Source organism: Sminthopsis crassicaudata, chromosome 2 (assembly GCF_048593235.1).
Source record: "Sminthopsis crassicaudata isolate SCR6 chromosome 2, ASM4859323v1, whole genome shotgun sequence".
Lineage (NCBI taxonomy): Eukaryota > Metazoa > Chordata > Mammalia > Dasyuromorphia > Dasyuridae > Sminthopsis > Sminthopsis crassicaudata.
Window position 1 is genome coordinate 159,053,415 of NC_133618.1, and position 24,128 is coordinate 159,077,542.

The 24,128-nt window shown below is 35.2% G+C and overlaps 1 protein-coding gene across 2 annotated transcripts in view; it reads right to left on the reverse strand.

Moving 5' to 3' along the window:
- The window catches only part of RIN2 (Ras and Rab interactor 2), a 233,937-nt gene that overhangs the window by 93,690 nt on the left and 116,119 nt on the right, over positions 1 to 24,128 (reverse strand). For both annotated transcript variants that reach the window (XM_074287754.1, XM_074287755.1), the window contains one exon: positions 2,927 to 3,019. In XM_074287754.1, coding sequence (XP_074143855.1) covers positions 2,927 to 2,983 — 57 coding nt within the window. In that variant the 5' untranslated portion in view covers positions 2,984 to 3,019. The remainder of the gene's footprint in view (positions 1 to 2,926; positions 3,020 to 24,128) is intronic.

Genomic DNA, 24,128 nt, shown 5'->3' on the forward strand with positions numbered 1-24,128 from the left:
CTAGACACTATATTTTCTTATGAAATTGCTTTTAAGATAATGTAACATATAGCAATAATTTATAATTAAGACCCAAGGACTTACAAAAACATGTAAATATCTCCTAATTTAAGTTCTTTAGCCTGGCATTCAAATCTTTTTACAACATGGACCCAACTTCCCTTTCCAGTCCTGTACTTTTTGGTCTAGAGTATTTCCTCCACAATTTTTATAATTATCACTTCCACTATCCTTTTTGGGGAAAGAAAATATTCTTTCTTATAAATGGTTTGAGAAAACTGATGGTCATTAGGTAAGATTGAACATATCTGTTTTAAAATTTCTAATATATTATTCTGCTTGTACAATAGCTGTAGTCAGTTATCCAAGGGAAATTAACAGGGTCTCCATAATTTTGGCTCTTTGTATATCTTTTGTCTTTCAACTCAGGAAGGAGAGGAAGGGGAAAGGCTGTATCATAAATCAATCCTTATAACCCTTGATAGGAGCATTGGGAAGAAAATTACTTCACAAGGAAGGCTTCTAATGGTTATCTTGGATTTCAGTAATACATAGTATTCAGAAATTTTATTGGCTAATATTTTGTCTGAAGCAGGAGATAAATGATAAGGATTGGGTAAATAAATGACAAAATAATCAAAAATCTTATGGAATTAATTCATCCTTGAATCAAAAACATAACTGAAAGCTTTTTTTACACTGAAATCATCAGTTTAGTATATTCACATAGCATAAGAGGTGGATAAAGCGTTGAAACATTATACTAAAAAATTTACTTTTGACAAAGGGCCCAGCTATTCTAGAATAGTGGTGTCAATCTGCAAGCCAAAAATTGACTTTGAAAACTTCAATTTAACATTGTGTTTTACTATATTTTTATATATCTTATTAAAGAGTTCCCAATTACATTTTAATCTGGTTCAACCTGGGAGTGTTGCTGGTGGATGGTGGTCTATAGATCAGTTTTGATATCTAAAACATGTTGTTCTTTTTTTTTTTTCTTGATGACAAAACATTTTAACAATAAGTATAGTTTTTCACTTACATATTTGATCCTGGGTTTATAAACTATTTAGTAGGATGGTCTCAGGGCCCTTTTACACTCTTGAAAGCTGAACATCCCCTGAAGAGCTTTTATTTATGCAGTTTATAATCCATCAATATTTCTTTATTAGAAGTTATTATTATGGTACTGGCTCAGGAGTCAGGAGGACCTGAGTTCAAATCTGACCTCAGATACTTAACACTTACTAGCTGTATGACCTTGGGCAAGTAACTTAATCCTAACTGCCTTGCAGAGATAGAGATGGAGATAGAGATAGAGATATATATAGAGAAATTATTATTATTATTATGAAAATTATGAAAATTATTTTACTGATACCTTGGGGACCTCTAGAGTTGTTCCTGGATAATATTTGGAGAACTATTACCCAAAAATAAAAGCTACTTATTTTTTAAGGACTAAATGGTGAATTCACATTGGTGTAGATAACTTTGAAAAAGCATGTAATGTCATCCCTGTAGATAGAGTCACATGCACAGTGACAATGATAGTACATCAGCAATGAAGTACATTTTATGGTTTTCTTTCTTTCTTTTGTTTTAATTAGAGATTTACTCTCTGTGCAGTATAAACTGGTAACTAGCTGGTATAATCCTTGTGCTATTCTTCAGGATTAATCGAGGAATCTTGGTTTACTGCAAGATCCTGGTTGTGTTAAATAGTTTAATAAAATATCTTTGGCCAAGCAAACAATACAGAGACCTGGAAAATGGGTTGTGAGGCTATTTTCTGACATCATTCTCATTCAATTCTTTTGTCTTCCCTATGCTTTGGCTTCATTTTATTTATTTAATAGCAATGGTGTGAAGGTCAGATTCAAAACAAACTAAATAAAAGAAAAATCACGAACATTCTGGGTTTCTTAAAGTCCAAATAATGTCAATCATCTAACCTCTTTGAGACTCAGTTTCCTCATCTATAAATTGGAGAAAAAACATAGTATCAACCTGACAGGGATATTCTTAGACTGCAATAAGATAACACAGGCAAAGAATACTGCAAACTTTAAAGGGTTATATAAATTGAAATTATTATTACTACCCAAAGGAGGCATCAGAACATCATAACATGTAGAATAGGTATAACTAAACATAGTTTCTTTTTCCCAGCAAAGATGACAAAAATAATCAAACAGTTATTACTAAAATAAAAGCCACAGCTTTCTGAACTGCCTTCTACTAAGCTGACATTATTAGGTCATTGACTAGCCCTACTAAAGACAGATTTCTAAAAACCTTCATTCTGAACTTCTGGTTAGAAATGACCAAATGATCATCCTAAGTTTTAAAAAGTAAAAACAAACCCAAAAAAAATTAATCTTGCACAATTCTTCAGTGTATTAATGCTTTAAAAAAAAAAACCCAGCAAGTTCAACAAAGCCCCATTAAAATATCCGTTTTGCTTTTCATCACATTAAACTGACAGTGAAATGCTCAGCAGTGAAATAAATCCACATGATTGGGGATGTAGGAGCAGCTACATGTAAGTTGCCCATTGTCCAGACACATAGGAAGGAAAGCAGACTCCCTGACAAAGCTATCAAACACAGGGAAGAGAGTCATCACATTACAAATAAAGTTTCATAGAATGAATGTCATATACACTGCAGCATCCCTTTCAGCCTCAGCCATGTGTGCTATGTTTATATTGATATATTAAATTATATATTAAAAAAAAAAACCCAAACTACTGTAAAGCAGGATAACAAACAGCAGCTGTGTGAAGGAACTGAGCTCAGCAGAAAGCTCCGGGAATTCCTTTTGTGGCTGGGAGTCAGGCAGGGACTGCATGCAGACCTCCATTTGCAGAGTAAAGGGAACCAGCCTGCAACAAGTTTGATGAATCAAAGCTTCCCTTTACCTTAAAGAAGCTTCCTCTTTTGTCCTGACAACCGGCAGCCATTGTCAAAGAGGCCATTCTCCTGAGGCAGGTTCCTCTGTGCACTTCGGACTCCTAAGAGCAGAGACATTTTTAATGGTTAGTCCAGTCTGTAGGAAATTCCTTTCTAAGCCACAGGAACAGTCACAACAACAGCTCTGCCAAAATCTTTCTTCCGTCAACAACACAGTGCCATTTATTTCCCACCAAAACCCTTCCATATCCTTTTCGTCTATTATTTCCTGTAACCATTCTGCTTCAAAAGGCACAGCTATTAAGAACTGCTCCCCATCTCTCCACTCCCCATCTGCCCCCACTGTTCAACTGACATAATATGTCCCAGAGTACTTTTAATGTACTTGTTTAAAAAGAGAAAATGCCAAAACATAATGATGTCTTTGTTTGTTTGCTTGACCTCTATCTAAAGTACAAATAGGACAAATGTTAGATGTCACCACTGACTGCTCCCAAAGATTACAGATTTAATGGGGCTAACTCAAGGGGGGAGAAAGTCTAAAGAATGAAAGGCACTATATACCTAGAGTGGGTGGAAGGTCCTACTTGATTTTAATTTGGCAATCATTAACTCTATCTCTGAACTCCAGCAAAATCCTCAAAGATGCAAAATGGAAAGAAATTAGCTTTATTTTCTATCTCAAAAACTTGAAGAGATTTATGTGAAACATGATAGTATATTGAAGTAATAAGCTATTTTTACTTACTAGCAAGTAGGGGGAAGATCATGCAAAAAGCCTAATGGTAAAGGAGGAGGAAAACCAAAGTTCTTATGAATGTGTAGGGGATCTTAGATTTGGGATTAGAAGTGGCTGAAGCTAGGGGTCATGAAGTTCAAATGGAAAGGGATGCCTCAAGACTTGCCTAAAACCACTCAGGTGTGAGTCCTGAATCCAGGTCCTCCTTCAAGAGGACACACACCACACACACTACAATGTGCCTAAAGTTAATTTATAGTAAGACAATCACACATCTCTGAACAACATGATTTAAGCAATTCTGCTTTAGAATTTTCCTAACCATGTCATCAGTTTAGTTTTCAAAAAACTCTGTTTTTCTTTCTAACAAATACAGAGACATGGATACACATGATAAAACACATGTTCTCTTTCACTCATGTTATTTTCTTTGATGAGACCAGAATCGCTTTCCCCCTCAATTTACATTTTCTACTAAATTGCAGCAGTGAGTCATGATAACGATACAAGTGATGACTATCACTTTTATCAGTGACAAAAATATCACTGCCCCACTGTATATTCAAGTTGAGTCAATATATGCAGTCTGAATAAGTCTATCTGAATCCTGATTAGTACAATATAACACAAACTAAAACACAAACTAAAACCCCTTCAAGTTAAAAGCGTCCCAGCTGTAGCGGGGAAAGGGGCTTTCAAAGGCAGCACCAGCTGCATTACCAGTTGACTAAAAGAGTTTGGAACAGCTTTGTTTCCATTATTGGCAGTGTTAAGGAGAGCCACGCAGGAAAAAAGAGATGCTAAAGGCAGGGCTAAGATGTTCCAAAGCATCTAAAAGCAGAAATAAAGTTAACAGAAAATGTCTTGAGAGTGAGAGGTTAGGCAGCTTGGATGACTTATTGGGAGTATCTGCCCCCTGCTATTGGCATATCCATTTTCATTTATAGTTATGAGATGACAGGTAAACTCCCACTATGGAAATAAATAGAATCCACCTACCCATCCTTCCTGAACTTTTACACATTTTTAATAATTTAACTGAGTTTCTTTAAAAGTTCTGAAATGTCATTTTGTATTTCTTTCCACTTGATGATCCAGCTGGGACAAAAGCCAAAGTTCCAAAAACCTCCTGAGAAAACTCACTTGGATTTCCAGTCCAATTTTGCTGACTCCAGAGGTTCAGATTATTCAACTCAATATTTGAAATAAGACCTAACTCTGAACCTTTTTTTTTTTTTTTTTTTTCTGAGGCTGGGGTTAAGCGACTTGCCCAGGGTCACACAGCTAGGAAGTGTTAAGTGTCTGAGACCAGATTTGAACTCGGGTCCTCCTGAATTCAAGGCTGGTGCTCTATCCACTGCGCCACCTTGCTGCCCCAACTCTGAACCTTTTAAAGTTCATCATTTAATTGGGAAAGTCCATATGTTGGAGAGATGCCAAAGAGAAAGTATAGCCTTATGTCCAAGATTAAGAGTAGGAAAGAATCCACCCAATAACCTTTGGTAGCATGGAATTATCCATTGACACACAGAGGCACATAAGTAAAGAGCATACACTCACTCCAACCAAGCTGCCTGCCTCTTTTTTTTTTTTTTTTTTTCCAGCAGACATTGGACTGCTACTTAATTTAGGCCTACAAAGAGCCAAGTAACCAATGAGTAAGACTAACTTAGGGAATCATTCTCCTCTAGATCTAAGTCTCTCAGGTCTGTTAAGAAGCTGTTTTTTTTTTTTTTTTCTTTTTTCTTTTTTCAATTTCTAACTCTTTTTGATGACAGTAAGCTGCTCCACCAATTGTCATGGGTATGTTTGTACCCTAGAAGTTCAATATTTTACTTGATTTTAATTAAATACCTAAAAGATAAACATATAACTTAAATCTCAGTGCTACAGTTGAAGACATTGAATTTAGAAGTTTCTTTCTCATATCCTGTCTTATTCAATTCAACGAGTATTTATTAATAGTTACATTATTATCTGTGTGTCAGAACTACATATATGAAAAGAAAATGGAAGTAATATTTGCCCACAAGAAACATTTTACTAGGGGATACAAGCAAATAAAAATAAATACAAGATAATTATATGATGAGGAAGAGAACTTTAAAATGATCAGAAAAAGGCCACCTGGAGGAGATGGCACATGAGTTGCTCCCTAAAGAAAGAAAGGAGGTGAAGTATGAGGAGTGTACTTCAGACAAGAGACACAGTACAGCCTTCAGAGGGCTAGAAACAGGAGACTAAAGTACAAATGTCATCAAATAAGAAGAAAGAAAGACAAAGATAGGGCCAGATAAGATAGATTAGGATAAGGATGGCAACTGGAACTTCACTAAGATGAACTCCCATAAAAGGAAACTCTCCATCAATGCAAGTTGGAGCCTCTTCAATTTACAGTCTCAAAGAGTGTCTAGAGTACAAATGGCCAAGTGATTTGCCTAGGATCACACAGATAGGATAAATCAGTCAGAGGCAGTACTTGAAACCTGGTCTTCCTGTCTTAAAGACCTGCTCTTTGGTTACAGATACATGAGAATGGAAATTATGTAAAAAACAAATATAGGAAGATAAACTGGAACCAAATGAAGAAATTATCTGTGTGTGTGTTTTGTTCTCTTACTAGGCTTTAAGCTCTGTAAGAGTAGGAATTCTGTAGAATTAAATGAAGATCATCAGATCAGTGAAAAAAAAAATTCCTTTTTTTCTTTTTTCTTTTCTTTTTTAAATTCTGGAATTTAGTTCTTAAAATCCAAGCATTGGAGCAAAGTTAATTTAAGAACTGGACTTAAATGTGAAAGTCTATCACAAACCACAAGCTTTTGTGTTTTGTATCAATCATTAACAGGGACTTAATTTTCAAGAGAATTCAAATTCTTTTCCCCTCCACCAATGACCCTAAATACTTTTTCCATAACTTTTATTTAAGGATCATCCAGTAATGAGCAATCAAGAAACAATATGTATCACGTTGAAGTTCCTGTGCAAACTCTCCTCACAACAACAGCATTTTACCTTCATTTCTCCCTGCCTCCAGTTTTCTTTGAAGGGTAATAATAGTTCTTGAATATAGAACATGATGTATTCAAGAGATTCCAGACGGTAGACACTAACAAAAAGTCTCAATCAGAGCTAAAATATGCCAAAAATCTACCATACCTCTTTCAATAACTACTGAAATAATGTAAACTGTTGCTTATTGATCTGCTCTGATCAAAAGGACCAAGGCAGGAAGAATGCATTCACCACATCAGCAATTCATTCAGCGCCACAATATCTTCTCTAGAGTGAACTAAACTACCTCTAAGGATGGAGCGATGTAAAAACACTTAGGAAAAAGCTCTGACTGGTTTCTTAAGCTATGTAAAAAACACATCAGATCCAAACTTGCCACTGAGATCCCACTTCACTGAGGGTCCCTTGGCTTGTTCTTTTTTGAATAAGGCCAACGAAGCTAAGTGCTATGCCTGAGGGTACCCAGTAAGTCATGGACAGGCAGGGATTAGAACTGTGAGTTCCTGAATTTCTAGTTCACACAAACCAACAAACCGTGAAATGGCCTAAGATTAAAACACTGGAACCTCTCCATTTTTCTCTTTTCTTGGCCGATTGCCACCAGAATACTGAAAGTGTAAGGGAGCAAAGTGCTGTGGAAGGTCTGAGTCAAATTAAGGTGTTTCTCTTCAATTTTTCAAACTTCATCCTTTCCCTACAATTTGCTACAGCTTAAAAGTACAAAATCAAAACAAAGGCAATGGCTCAAATTAGAGTAAAAGCATCAACCTACAAAACCTATTTAATTTAATTTGGATACAGTTTGGTACAAGGGATGGAATGCTGAATCCAGAGTGAGGAAAACTTGACTTCAAATTTGGCCTCAGTCACTTTCTAGTTGTGTGATTTTAGGCAAGTCATTTAAGTTCTGACTCAGTTTCTTCATTTGTAAGATGGTAACAATAATAGCACTTAATCTCTAGGGTTGAGCTTGTAAGCAACTTGAGATAGAGATTTTCTTTTGTATTTCCAGCATTAATACATAGTAGGCACTTAATAAATGTTTACTAATTGATTAAATTAATGTTTGTAAGAAGTTATCTATATAAATGCGAGCTATTATTGATTTAATTATTATTATTGTTCTATAAGAAACAACCAACATGATGATTTTAGAGAGGCCTGCAAAGTGAAATGAGCAGAACCAGGAGATCATTATACACAGCAACAACAAGACTATATATACCACGATCAATTATGATGGGTGTGGCTCTTTTCAACAATGAGATGATTCAAGCCAGTTCCAATTGTTCAGTGATGAAGAAAGTCATATACACCCAGAAAAAGGCCTGTGGGAACTGAGTGTGGGACACAACATAGCATTTTCATGCTTTCTGTTAATGTTTGCTTGCATTTTGTTTTCCTTCTCAAGTTTTTTTTTTCTTTCTAGATCTGATTTTTCTTGTGTAGCAAGATAACTATATAAATATGTGTACATATATTGGATTTAACATGTATTTTAATATATTTAACACGTATAGGACTACCTGCCATCTAGCGAAAGGGATAGGGAGAAGGAAGGAAAAATTTGGAACAGAAAGTTTTGCAAGGGTCAATGTTGAAAAATTACCCATGCATATATTTTGTAAATAAAAAAGCTTTAATAATAATAAACTCTATCTAAAGCATCTTGTAATTACTTTCAACAGCCCTTTACTTTTTGCTACAAATCTTTCTGTTTTCATTTCTACCAACCTAAAGCAGACACCCACGTAAGATATAACAGACTTCACCCGAATGATCTGTTTTCCTTCAGCATATTGAAATATTTTTTCAATCTCACTTTTGAACAAGGTAAATTGATAATGAAGGTCTTTATGCCTTTCTGAGACAAAGGTGATGTATAAATACAATTACAAATATTGTACATCCAAAGTTAACAGAGCAAAACAGAGTCATTTATCCAAGCTGTCATTTAAGGAACAAGTCTGGGAAAGGAGCATCATCTTTCCTCATCTGTTCCTATAAAGAGGCTGAGTAGGATAACATGAACAGACTTTCCCCCTTTCACTCCCCAAATGCTTATGATCTAAAAGTTTAGAATTTTATTAGGTGAACTAATCTAGGAAATGCTTTAAGTGCCTGTTCTTTTGCAAAGAAACAGTAAAGGGTCGGTGACTATTTCTATGATTATCTTCCTACAACCATGGATTTTATAAATCAGACAGAAAAATTCATTCCAGGCTCCAGCTTAACATTCCAGTTATGATTAAAGTTATGTGAATGTGCAAAAAATAAAATAAAATAAAATCTTATCTCCCTATCTGCAAATGGTTTTCACTGACTCAACATCTAAACTTTTATTTTCTTTCTTTCTTTTTTAAAAGAAAGTTTGAAGGTAAATTCAAAACTTGGGTAAAAACATTATTTGACAAATAGTTTAAAGCCAGATGAAAGGACTTCTTTCCAAATTCTATTCATCTATTTTTAAAATTAATTTTATAATTATAACATTTTTTGACAGTACACATGCATAGGTAAATTTTTACAACATTATCCCTTGCACTCCCTTCTGTTCCGAATTTTCCTCTCCTTCCCTCCACCCCCTCCCCTAGAAGGCAGGCAGTCCCATACATGTTAAATGTGTTATATCTACTCTTATCTCAATGGGTTATGAATATTTCTCCTACATGTTAAATGTCTTTGCTATCCTAAGAATAAAATGTGTTTAATAAAGGGGAGCAACAGAGCATTCACTTAAGCACTCTGTATTTTAGTTCCTTCTTTGAAAGAAGAGGGAGTTAGGTATACAGGAACTATGTATATCTATACACAGGACATATATTTCTATATGGTCAGCAGCAGAATGACTCCCAGAAGCATTGTCACTAAGGGACTCAATGCCAACCTATCTGTTTGTTAGGTGCTCAGTGATACTGCAGAACAGTTCTATGACTTTGCATGGGCTTGATTGTAATGTACTAAAATGAAGGAACTGCAAAGTGACAACACTGGTCAGGATAGTATTTAGTATATGGTTCTCTAGCTGTCACATCTGAGAACAAATAAAATGTTTCTACTTCTCTCTTTATCCTTCTCCCTCTTCTTTTTTCCTCTTTCACCCTCCATCTCTCTCTCTCTTTTTTTTTTTTGAGGCTGGGGTTAAGTGACTTGCCCAGGGTCACACAGCTAGGAAGTGTTAAGTGTCTGAGATCAAATTTGAACTCAGGTCCTCCTGAATTCAGAGCTGGTGCTCTATCCACTGCACCACCTAGCTGCCCCCCTCTATATCTCTAATGGTAGTCCTTGAGAGTCTGGCAATGGGGATTAAAAACTCTGGCTCAATGTTTCCAATAATGGGGCAGAGATATGATATGGAACATGGCTACCACTGATTCACTCCCTTCCTTCTTTGTGTGGTGATTTATCAAGCCCCTCTTACATGGAAACCACTGTGCTATGCTCCAAAAAAATACAAAATTTGATAAAATACTGTCCCTGTTTGACAGAAACTATTTTCATTTTTTGTTCTTATATCCTCAACAACCAGCACAATGCCTGTTACATAAATAGACAATTAAAAACTGGATGAAGTGCATTAAAGAGAATCAAATACAGGTAACTATAATGGAAAATATAATACAATATATTACAGGGCTATGTAGAAAAGTGCCTTGTCTGAAGGGAAAGATCTCTGCCAATAGGAGGCATCCAGAAAAGATTTCATGCCTCAGGGCATGAGGGTAGGAAGTCAGCAGGCAAAAAGGGGGAGGAAGGACATTTCAGGTGGAAAGAACTAAGTGAGCAAAATTACACAGGCAGGAGAGCTCCTGGACATGTCTAGGCAATCCAAAAAAAGTTCATTTTGATTGAGCTGTAAATTATAAGGATGAGACTACAGCTGGATGGTGCCCAGGTGTGCAGTGCCTTGAATGTCAGGGAAAGAAGTTTGAACTTAACAGGTAGCCATGAAAGATTTGAGCAGGTTAGTGTGACTAGATATAAGCTTAAGAAAGAATAGTCTAGCCACAGTATAAAGGATGGACTTGAGGGAAAAGAGAAAATTCATGAAAACATTTTTAAAAAATTAAATTTCTGGGGCAGCTAGGTGGTACAGTGGATAGAGCACCAGCCCTGAAGTCAGGAGAACCTGAGTTCAAATTTGATCTCAGACACTTAACACTTCCTAGCTGTGTGACCCTGGGCAAGTCACTTAACCAATCCCAAATGCCTCAGCAAAAAATAATAATAATAATAAATAATTTAATTTAATTTCTGAGAGAGATATGTATATATCAGCAATAGACACACGCACGTTCATTTATATATGTATCTATATGTATATGTGTATGTGTGTGTGTGCATGCGAATTTGTCTGTTTATAGCAACTAAGCTTTTAGTAGCTTTGGGTACTTATTAGCTGTATGGTCTTGAGCAAATAACTTACATGCCTACTTTCCTCAATTTCCTTGTCTATAGAATAGGAATAATAATAGTAGCAATAACCTTTTCCCCAAAGGTTGCTGGGAGAATAAAATATGGCAATATATTTTTAATAGTATTTTATTTTCTCAAATACATGTAAAGACAGTTTTTAACATTCACCTTTGCAAAAACCTAAATTTTTCTCTCTCCTTCCCTCCCTCTTCCCCAACACAGCAAGCAATATAATATAGGTTAAATACATGCAATTCTTCTAAACATATTTCTATATTTGTCATGGCGCACCAGAAAAATCAGATCAAAAGGGGAAAAATGAGTAAGAAAAAAAAAGCAAAATTACAACAAAAAGGTGAAAATACTATTCTTTGATCCACATTCAATATTCATAGTTCTCTTTCTCTAATGTGGATGGCACTTTCCATCACAAGAATAATGGGGTTGCCTTGAATGTGATAACATTTGTAAAGCACTTTGTAAACCTGAAAACACAATATAAATTATATATGTATACACACACAAACACTTGCACAAACATACAGAGAATATAAATATGTATACACAGACACATATATAAGCATACTTCTCTCTTACACTTTAATATTACTCCACACACATATATAATGTAAGTATGTATGCACAGACACAAACACACTTTTCTTTTATTCTTTAATATTATTACCAAATAAAATTAGAGAATTACAAAGGATAAAAAGTACTGCCTAATGCAATCTCCTCATTTTAGAGATGAAGAAATAAAGAATATTTGAGAAATCAAGTGGTTTATCCAAGCAGCCATAGCAAACAAATGCCAGCCATAGCAAACAAGAATCAGAACTATAACCCAGATCTTTTGGTTTTTAGTTCAATATCCTTTCTATTATCCTACTTTACTTTTTTCTAGGAATAATGAAAATTTACCACTGCAGATAGAATTTAAGAAATACCACATTTTTCTAGTGCCTAAACATCTTTATTTCAAAATAGCCTGGAAAGTTCAGATACTTTGGAGGTTCATTACTCATTAATAATGCTATAACATAAAGATTAATAAAGTGATAAATCCACTTTCTGTAAGAGTCAATTAGTCAACAAACATTTGTTAACACTAAACAGTAGCATAGAGAGAAAGGCAAATATAGCTTCTACCCCTACGCAGCTTACATCCTAATGAGGTAGATAACAGAATAAAGGTGACCTAGCCTCAAGTTTTTCCTCAAGCAACAACCTGTGGATCTGATTAGATCACCTACCCTTTTGTACCCCAGGCAGGGAAGGGGCCAAACAATACTGATAGAACCCCTTTGAGAGATGTAAAGGGGAAGAACATTCAAGGTTCTTATGGTTACATAATAATAAAAATAACAGTAATAGCTTGCTTGAAAGAAATACTTTAAGATTTGAAAAAAAATGCTTTACAAATATAATCACACTTTCCATCACAATAACCTTCAGAGGAAGATTGAGTCTGATAGCCATTTTTTAAGTAGCTTGCCCAAGGACATACAAGTTTTTACATGTCTGGAGTCAAATATGAATTCCAAATCCAGTTCTCTATACACTGTACTACCTGGAGAGCAGACTATTATAGACACACAAAAAATCAGTATGATAAAAATAAGATAAATAGGAAGAGAAATATAATTTGCAACAATGACAAAAATATCAATTATTTTGGCATTAACTTAAAGGAAGAATTAAGTAATTGAAAAGATAGAGAATGCATAGGGTTTGGTTAGGTCAAAATACTAAAAATGCCAACACTACTGAAATAATTTAGGAATTTCGATCAAAACACTGAGCTATTCCATTAAATTAAATTGATCACAAAATTCATAAGAAAGAAAGAAATGGGAGAAGATATTAAGGAGAATTATGAGTAATAAAAAAGGAAAGGGGACTTCAAATTGCACTATAAAGCAACTGTTATCAAAGTTAACTGTTACTAGATTTTTAAAATAAAAAAATAGATCAATGGATATATATATATATATATATATATATATATATATATATCCTCCCCCAAAATATATTAGAACTAAAAGAATAAATTGGTGTTAGAAAAACCATGATTATAACTTATTCTTCTGGTTATTCATTATTAGGATGATCATATTTAAGTAATCATGGATTGCATCAATGAGGTCTGTGATGTTTCAAGGGTTTGATGTAATCAAAATAACATCAGCCCAAATAGAAGTCTCTATAAAAAACCTCACTATAGTTAGCAAATCCCTTTTTCATCCTTGCTCTGTGTTGGACATCCTCCAAGGCTTTGCATAGCATGAATTTCCTTATTTTGTGTTTCATTTAATCATAAAATTTTAATCTGTGTTTACATTTAGCAAGGAATCTTGTATTCATTCCATAAATTCTTATTAAGCACCTATTATGGACTGACTGGGAACAGATAAAAAAGCCAAAAGTTTCCTGATTTCCAAGAACTTAAGATTCTATTAAAGTGAAACAATGTGACACAAAAATAAATATAAAGTATTTACAATGTGGATATAAAGTATTTTATGCAGAGAGTACCACTATCAACAGAGCTTGGTATTTGAGCTGACCCCTGAAGGAGGAATCTAGGAGGAAGGGGCTATATATTTCAGGAATGAGAAACAGTCTGAGCAAAGGAGCCAAGATAGGGGATGGAATGTCTTGTGTGAAGAATACCCAGTCCATTTGGGATATACTATCTAATGGAGAATAAAAAGCAATAAACTTTGGGGAGGTAGGCTCTAGAGACAGAATGTGAGGGTATTAAAAGCCAAACTGAGGCGTAAATTATCATGGGGACAAAAGGGAATTAGACTTTATTGGCTAAGGGAATGCTATCAGATGTATACTGTGGGAACATCACTTTAATAGCTGTAAGGATAAAAGGAAACCAATCAATAGACTATTGTAGTAATCTGAGTGAAAGACATCAAGATCTTAAACCAAGAAGGTGGCATTGTACTTATATAATCTTAACGTATGTATGAGTGATTTCTCATCAGAAGAGTAGTCTAAGATTGTTGTCCTTTCCTGACCAAATATCTATTAGTGATCAACAACAACAATTTAGCATAAACTTTTCTTTGTATCTTTCAAAGATATTTATAGTTGAAAGATGCAGTCTAGAATAAAGAATTATTTGCTTCCTGCACATTTTTCATAAAGAATTATTTGCTTCCTGCACATTTTTCATATTTTTATGTAGATCATGCCCATATAAATCTGAAATATTTAATTCATTCAATAAGTCAAGTCAGCAAGCATTCATTAAGTTCCTCCTGTGTAGCTAAGTGCTAAGTATTGAGGGGTTTAAAGAAAGAGATCATCCCTGCTTTCAAAAAGTTCCCAGTCTAATGGAAGTGATGATGTTAAAATAAATATAGGATAAATGAGAACTTATCTCAGAGGGAAGGCAGAAAGATTAAAAAGTCTTCTTTCAGGAGGTGGGACTTTAGCTGACACTTGAAGGAAGTCAGAAAAGCCAGAAGATGATAATTCCAGTGACATGGTGAGCACCAGTGACAGTTCTGGACAGCTGGTGCTCAGAGTTGAGAAATGGAGTGTCTTGTGAGGAATAGGAAGGATACCAGTATCACTGTATGGCAAAGAATATCAGAGGGAATAAGTAGATTGAAAGAGAAGAAGGATCTAGGTTCTGAAGGCTTTTAAAATCTGCTAACAAGGGGTTTTATATTTGATACTAAAAGGAACAAGGAGTTACTAGAAGTTATTGAATAGAGGTAGAACACTATGGACACACATGGGACTTGGGCTTTAGAAAGATCAAGTTGAAAGCTAAATGGAGGTTAGAATGAGACAAGAAGACTCATGGGACAGAGACCAACTAGAACATTATTCTCAGGTATCAAGTGATGAAGGTGTTCATCAGGCTGGTGGCAGGATCAGAGAAATGGCCACAAAGGTGATATTATAAAGATAGAAACATTTATTAAGTGCTTCCAGTGGGGGGAAATACTATGAATATAGAAAAATAAATGGAAAGGAATTGGGAAGAAGGCAAGAATCTGGGGGTAATCGGGATAGGCTTCTTGTAGGAAATTACACTTCATGTGAGCTTAGAAGGCAGCCAGGTAGGATAAAGACAGAGACATACTCTGGACCACCTTCTGGAAGAGGCCTTTCCAACCCCAAGTTGTTTCTGCTCACTCTGCTTCTCTCTATCTCAAACTTCCATCTATATTTTTGTATTTTCTTTACAATGGAATACTGTTCTACTTGTGTTCCCCAGTGGAAGTTAAGGTCCTCGAGGGGAGATATTCTTTGTGTTTGTGTTTGTACTCCTGCTACCTAAAATAGTGCTTTAGACCTATCAATCACATAAATGATGCTTGTTGAAATTTGGCCCTGAAGAAAAGATGAAAAATTTTACCTCTCAACTTCCTTTGAAGAGGCCAGTCAGCCTGTCTATCAACAAGTCTATCAACAAGCTTTTTTAGCTAGGCAGTGTTCTGAGCACCACAAATACAAAAAGACAACAAACGTAGGGAACTGTGGGTGTAGGACACTGCTTATGTCAGACCTGGGTGATGCACTGCTTCCTCTTATTCTTTATTGCAAAACTGCCTTGATGGATAGGGGAAGGCAAATGGATATATGAAGAAATGAAGATGTAAAATAAAAAAGATAAATAAAAATATAAAATTTTAAAATTGCTTGTTCAGTTGACAATGAATGATATTGGCCTAATATCATTTAAGAAAGGTCAAAATTAAATAAAATCAAGAAGTCATGAAGAAAGATTTGGGGGCAGAAATGAAAACTGTATGGTAGTGTTTAAATTTTTTTAGAATTGAACTAGAAAGAGATGGAAACAAAAGACAATTTTCTTTCTTAAACAACTGACATGACATTGGGTAACATGGAGTATTGGACAAGTAGCAACATTTTAAGTAACTGAGTAGAGTGCCAATCTCAACTCAGGAAGAACTAATGTCAATTCAATTCAATGAGCATTTATTAAGTGCCTATTATGTGTCAGCCTCTGAAACATAGTAGCTGTAATCTCTAGGTCAAATCACTTAATTGCTCAGTGCTCTAGTCTAGACAACACTCTAAAGCTATAAAATGCAGAGAAGATGCTGACTTGCATTAGCAGACATTCCCAGTTTTAATTGGAAATCATAGCCTTATTTCTATTTTTATCCCCTATTATACTGAGCTAGTCACTTTAACTTCTCTTGGTCTCAGCTTCTTGTCCAAAAAATTAGAGAGCTGGACTTTCAGTTCTATATTTTATAATCCAATAATCCTTTGCCTAGCCCTGTTTGTAGCCCTGTTTTTTTTTTTTTTGCCCCCAAATCACCTGTGCAACTATACTACTAAACTTGTGCTATATTCAAAATGCATTTTTAATACCAGAGATCCTCAAGGCACATGTAGCAACTAACAAATCACTATTTTATACCACAATAAACAAAAGAATGTCCATCAACTTGAACTGGTCGGTCAAACAATCAACTTCTCCCCAAGGGAGTAGGCTCAAAAATTCAAATCTAGGCAAAAACGGAGTATTGGCAGGTAGAATAGGTAAGAAATCCCAAAGAATTGTGGTGCTTGCAAAAAATGTAATGTATCGTTATACATTTCAACAACAATACTATATGAGGATGTATTCTGATGGAAATGGATATCTTCAACATAGAGAAGAGCTAATCCAATTCCAATTGATCAATGATGGACAAAATCAGCTACACCCAGAGAAGAAACACTGGGAAATGAGTGTAAACTGTGAGCATTTTTTGTTTTTCTCCCCAGGTTATTTTTACCTTCTGAATCCAATTCTTCCTTTGCAACAACCAAATCCAATTCTTCCTTTGCAACAACAACAACAACAAACAAAATTCGGTTCTGCTCATATATATTGTACCTAGGATATACTATAACATATTTAATATGTATGGGAATGCCTGCCATCTAGGGGAGGGGTGGAAGGAAGGAGGAGAAAATTCGGAACAGAAGGGAGTACAAGGGATAATGTTGTAAAAAAATTGCCTATGCATATGTACGGTCAAAAAATGTTATAATTATAAAATTAATTAAAAAAAATTTTTTTAAATGTAATGTATCTAGTTCTCCAAGTTTTTTGGTATGGGAAACTCTCTATAGAAGTACACTTACTGGTTGATTCCCAAATAAAATAATAACAACAGGACAACTGTAAATGTTGTATAAATATAAAATGTACAATAAGACCCAGTAAACTGCCATAAGGAGGTAAAGGAGGGGCAGCTAGGTGGCACAGTAGATAGAGCACCAGTCCTGAAGTCAGGAGAACCTGAGTTCAAATCTGGTCTCAGACACTTAACACTTTCTAGCTGTGTGACCCTGGACGAGTCACTTAACCCCAGCCTCCAAAAAAAAAAAGAAAAAAAAAAGAGGTAAAAGAAAAAAGTGTATATATGTGTATATGTGTGTGTAGATATGTATAATTTATATATCATAGCTATGAAAATACAGGTATATCAATATTCAATAGTCATTTCTGAAAATAGTTTAAAATTCTAAATAACTTCACATTAAAATTGTGGTAAATCAAAGTACCAAGGATGTGGGGATCATAATTGGAAATCATATTTTCAATAACAGATGAAACTTAAAAACACTCATATATGCCAGGCATGCTGCCAGATATAAAAATATAAGCAAGATAATTTCTGCCTCAAAGAATTTACATTCTAATGAGGGGAGGACCACATAAAGGAGCTAGAAGAAGGGTACTGTGGAAGAGAGGGTAAGGTATAAGGCTTCTTGTGAGGAGATAGAGAAATCTAGGAGCGAAGTGAGAGGAGAGTGAAACGAAATGGGAAATGAGGCCATTTCTCATGAAATGGTGGACCAGGTTAGGGGTTCACCAAACCAAAGAATAGGCCTTAGAATCTTAATGAGATCAATAATGACAATCAAAGGAAGAAATAAAAGACATCAAGAAAATATTTCTGATGGGAAAAGGGATTGAGTTTGCCATGCCATGGAAGGAAAACATAATAGCTGAATGCTGCAATAAGTGTCCATAAAATGCTAAAGTAACATTAAAAAAAGAAACCTTTTTTTAATGTTAGGGAGATCCTTCATAGAAGAGGAAGGGTATGGAATGATGAGATAAGAATTGTGCTGTACACAGCACAGACAGGAGGGACCCACATTGATGAGATCACAAATCCATTTAAAATGGTGAAGAGTTGAAAAGAGGTCTAATTCTTTTTATTTCACTTGTCTTTGTCCACAAGACAGCTTTTCAGATGCATGATAACAGTCAAGGTTCTCACTGTTTTCTCCAGGTTAATATCTGCAGTTTCTTTAACTGACTTATATATAGCAAGAATTTGAGTTTCTTTACCCTTGGTTGCTCTATACTTAAGTATCTCTTAGTTTATCAATATCCTTCTTAAAGATGATCCTCCCAGACTGAATGCAATACTTCCCATATGTGTTCTGACTTAAGGAAGACTAAGGAGATGATCACTTTCAGCATTCTGGACACCATACTTCTACTGATTTAATTAACTTGTGGGCAGACACAACTACTTGGGTGACTTTGAGCTAGAAACAATTTTTCTTAGCCTCAGTTTCCTTGTCTGTAAAATAGGAGAAACCAATGAGATGACCTATATTTTATAAATCTTAACATGCTACATAAATGCTAGTTGTTGTTATACAATGATCAATTTCTGTTTTGTCAACAAGCAACTGTGTTGTTCTTTACAATAATTTACATTGTTGTGTATACTGTTTTTCTGGTTTTGCTTTGTTTGCTAAATTTCTTTACACTCTATTATTTATATTAACTGTTTATTTTGAAGTTGCTAGATTCCATTTATTATAACTATTAATAATTGAAATTAACTTAAGCACAGAGACAACTTGGTAATATGAAAAGAATTCTGGTTTAGGAGTCAGAGGGATTGACATTTACTTCTTACATCAATTTAGGCAGGTCATTTAATCTGTTTGCTTTAACTTCCTCCGCTATAAAAAGACAAGGTTGGCCCAGGTGGTCTCTTAAGTCCACTCATCTCTAGTTCTATGAAACTCTGTTCCAGACAGCTGGTAAAAAAGTGGTAAAAGGACTGGATCTTGAGTCAAGAAATTGTTAGCCATTTCAATTGAGTATAACTCTTGCTAAGATACTGGAATGGAGTTTGCCATTTTTTTCTCATGCAACAAGAATATTATCCATTTTGAGAAAGAAGCACCTTAGCACCTATAATCTGCTGGTCTAAACATGGAAAAGAGAATCTAGTCTAGACTATCATTATAACTTCAATAAAATTCAATTCTAAAGGTAAAAGTCATCATTAAATATGATCTAAAATATAAGACTATGTAAAAAGTTGGATTTTATGGGAAAAACATTGAATTCTATTATAATATGCTAAAGGAAAAAAATCTACTTCTGAATAATCACTAATACTAATGGCTAATTTTGTATCCTTGCTTATGGAAACTGAGACATTACTTTAGCAACAAGTCCAAATGGTTTCTCTCAAATAAATGGTGATAAAATGAAATGGCCTCTAAGAGCAAAAACACTATTAAAATTTAAAAAAAAAAATTTACAAAGGACAAAATTTCAATCTTTCATCGAGTAATAGTTTTGCAAAGATACCTGACTAGAATTTGTCATTTTTTTCTCCAGCTCATTTTAGATGAGGAACTGTGATCAAGAAGGTTAAGTGACTTGCCCAGGAACACATAGCTAATAAGTGTCTGAGGCTAGCCCCTCCTGACTCAGGGGCTACCTTTTCTACCTACTAGACTACTTAGCTACCCTTAGTCAGGAAGACCTGAGTTCAACTCCTCCTGAGCTATTTAGTATGTGACGTAGGCAAATCATTTAATCTACCTACTCCAGTTTCCTCTATAAAATGGGAATAATAATAGTACCCTCCTTGAAGGACTGTTGTTTTATAAGGGATTCAGCACAGCATCTGGCACAAAAAGTGTTTGTTTACTTCGTTTCCTCTTCCAAGGCAGGGACTGTGTTTTTTTATTTTTTATGTGGTTTTTTTTTTTTACATACTCCAGTGACTTGCTCAGGAAGGATAATAGTTGAAATCTTGGTTTTAATTCCAAATAAAAAAGGAAGGTGGGGTTCCTGAACTACATGAAAGTACCTTGTAAATCTAAATCAAAGGGCCCCATGTCTCCCAATTTTCCCAGCTATCTTCAAATAGTTACCTGGGAAAAATTAGGTTTTGTGAAAGTAGCTTTCTTTAGTCTTTTCTACAATTCTACATAGACTTACATTCAGGAATTCTTATCTGATCTCAGTTATCTACTAGCCATGGGACCTTAGGCAAGTCACTTAATCCTATTTGTTTCAGTTTTCTCATCTGAAAAATGAGCTAAGGAAGGAAAAGACTTCTAGTATCTTTCCAAGAAAATCCCACAGTCACAAAAAGTCAACTATGGCTGAACAGCATCAATCCTACAACCTCCAGCCATCTTCTAGATTAGGGACTAAATATTTTATCTTCCAAAAAGCTCCTCCTATAATCCAATCAAGAAACAAGTACTTATTATGTGTTACTTTGATACAAACAGTAATCAAATATTATTGTTCTGTAAGAATAGATCAGCAGGATGACTTCAGAAAAGTCTGGAGCAATTTACATGAACTGATGCTGAGTGAAGTGAGCAGAACCAGAAGAACAATGTATACAGCAACAGCAAGATTATAATATGATGACTAATTCTGACAGATTGAACAGCAAAGTGATTAAGGCCAGTTCCAATAGTCTTGTGATAAAGAGAGCCTTCTGCACCCAGAGAGAGGAAGTGGGGACTGAATATGGATCACAACATAGTATTTTCACCTTTTTTTAAATAGTTGTTTGCTTACAAATTGTTTTCTTTCCCATTTTTTCCCTTTTTGATCTGATTTTTCTTGTGTAGCAAGATAATTATAGAAATATGTATAGAAGAATTGTACATGTTTAACATATTGGCTTACTTGCCTTCTAAGAGAGAGTCGAGGGAAGAGACAGAAAAAAAAATTTGGAACACAAAGTTTTGCAAAGGTGAATGTTGAAAATTATCTATGCATATGTTTTGAAAATAAAAAGCTTTAATCAAACAAATTTAATTTTTTTAAAAGAGATAATCTGCCCAAGTTCATTCCTCAATGGTTAGCATATTCCTACTCCATCCCAGGGATTCTGAACCCCTGACTGTTATGCAAATCTTATTCCTCACCTTACACCCATTGCCCATTCCATTACTTCTAAATGCACCACCAATCCAATTATTTCTTTCCCAAAGTTCCTCTTAAGACCTGCCCAACCCTACCATTGTGCTCTCTGGGAGACCCTATATTTAACAAACTTGCTTTAGTTTGAAAACTTTTCCTTTATCACTCTTTCCATCTTCTGGCATTTATTGAATCCTAATTCCCTCAAATGGTAGTTGCCTATCCTTTCTAGTACTGGATGTACTTTCATCTATCCCATATTACTTACTGGCAAAAGTTGAAGAGTGAGAGTTGTTTTCTATAAGCCTCCCAAATATCATCCTTCCTATTCCAATGATTTCAGTGGTGAACTCACATGCTTTCTTTTTATCCTAACTTTGGCACTCATACTACAGGACTTCAACATTCACTGATACTTCCTCAAACACTCTTAACTTCCCAGTTTCTTAACTTATTTATTTCTCTTCCATCTTATCTACAGAGAACATGCAAATTGAGATCATATCAAAGTCAAAGGTGATCTTGCTATCATCTACAAGTATTCTATATCAATGTGTATGAATTCAGAAATCTCTGATCAAAATCTTTTCCTCTGGCTTATTAGAGCCATATTATTATTAGGCTTATTAGAGTTAGGGATCACCCTAACTCTGTTCTTTGTCCTCACTATGACCTTCCATCTCTCCATCCCCGATAACCATGTTACACTGGCTATACTTTCCCCCCTTTTCTATTCTGACCTCTTAGTTAACTAGTTAAGCTTTATACACTATCCTCTTCACTTGAATCCCTCTATTCCTATTTCTAGTTATGCTGCTTAGAGCCCCAACCTTGGATAACTCCCATCATTCACTTTCTTTTGATGTTTTGCTGTACTCATGTCTGATACTTGGTGACCTCATTTGGAGTTTTCTTGGCAGGGATACTCAATGGTTTGCCATTTCCTTCTCCAGCTCATTTTACAGATAAGGAAACCGAAGCAAATAGGGTTAAGTGACTTGCCCAAGGTCATACCTCATGTCTAAGGTTGGATCTGAACTTAAGAGCCAGCACTCTATATCTACTGTGTCACCTAGCTGCCCCATTCACTATCTCTATTCCTAAAGAAATCATGTAGATTGAATCCACAACCAATTTATGTTATATAATTTCAACCAACTGAGTCCTCACTAGAATAAGGCAATATTTTTTTGCCTTCCTAATTGATTCACTATTTCACCTACCACAACAGCTCTCCCAAAACTTTTTTCCTTCCTCAAACCTCCCAAGGAATTCTTTCCCCACAACTTCTCAGCAAAGAACCTTGCTTCATATTTTACTGAGTAAATTGAGGCTCTCAGGCAGCCAGGTGACACAGGGAATAGTGTGCTTTGATTGGAGTCAGAAAGCCTCATCTTCTTGAGTTCGACTCTTGCCTCAGACACTAGTGTGCTACACAATCTTGTTTGTCTCAGTTTCCTTATCTGTGAAATGAGCTGGAGAAGGAAGTGACAGTATCTGCCGAAAAAATCCCAAATGGGGTCATGAAGAGTTGGATGCAACTGAAAAACAACAAAATTGAGGCCATTTGCCAAAATTTCATTCATTCTTGTCTATCCTCATCTCATATCACTCATGTTTTTCCCCAACTATCTCCTCCTTCACCCTTTTGGAGAGATGACCTGTTTTCTTACCAAGGAAAATGGTACTACATGTACAAATGATCCCATTCCATTCCATCTTCTTTCGCTGACTTTCCTCTCTATCATTACCATTCTTTCTCTTATTATTATTATATTTGCTTTTTTGCTGTGACAATTGGGATTAAGTGACTTGCCCAGGGTCACACAGCTAGAAAGTATTAAGAATCTGAGAACAGATTTGAACTCATCTTCTGACTACAGGGCTGGTGCTCTATCCACTTTGCACACCTAGCTGCCCCTCTTTCCCTTATTTTTAATCTTTTCCCATTAGATTTTTTCCTTCTTGCTTATAAATATACCTTTTTATTCCCATTCCTAATTTTAACCCTTCCCCCAAAAAACAGCAACCCAAAAACCCTCATTTGATCTATCTATCCCAGCTAGTAATTGTCTCATAAGTCTCCTCTATTTTCTGTCTAAATTCCCTGAGGAGGTTATCTATTCTGTAATAGGATACTCTCCACTTCATTTGCTCTCCCTATCTTCTTAATTTTTCTACAGTATGGCTTCTGACCTTCCCATTCAACAGAAATTGCCTTCTCCAAAGTTGACAATGATCTCTTAATTGCTATCCAATAGCCTTTTCTCAATCTTCAATCTTCTAGGCTTCTATGCAGCCTTTGATACTTTCAATTACCCTCTTCTCTTCAACACTTAATTTACTCTGTTTCTGTGACACTCCTTGATCTCTTACCTTTGGTTTGGCCATTCTTTTTCTGTCTCTTTTATTGGATCTTCTTTCCACTAAATGTACATGTTCTTCCAGGCCCTCTCTTAAGCCCTCTTTTCTTCTCTTTCTCTAGTATGTCACAGTGATTTCACCAGCTCCCATTGATTCAATTGTCATTTTTGTACAGATGATTCTCAGTTATCTAGCTCTAATTTCTCTCCTATCTTACCTCTTCAACTGTCTGTCAGATATTTTCAACTATATGCCTAGAGACATATTAAACTCATCATATTCAAAGCTAAATTCATCTTCCCTCCTACCTTCCCTGTAACTACTACAGGAATACCTTTTTCTATTGTGCTTCATTTTTGGGCTTGGCAGATGTTGCATTTTTTGCAAATTGAATGTTTGTAGCAAACCTGTGCCAAGCAAGTCTAACAGTATCATTTTCCTAACAGAGTACACTCACATTATGTCTCTG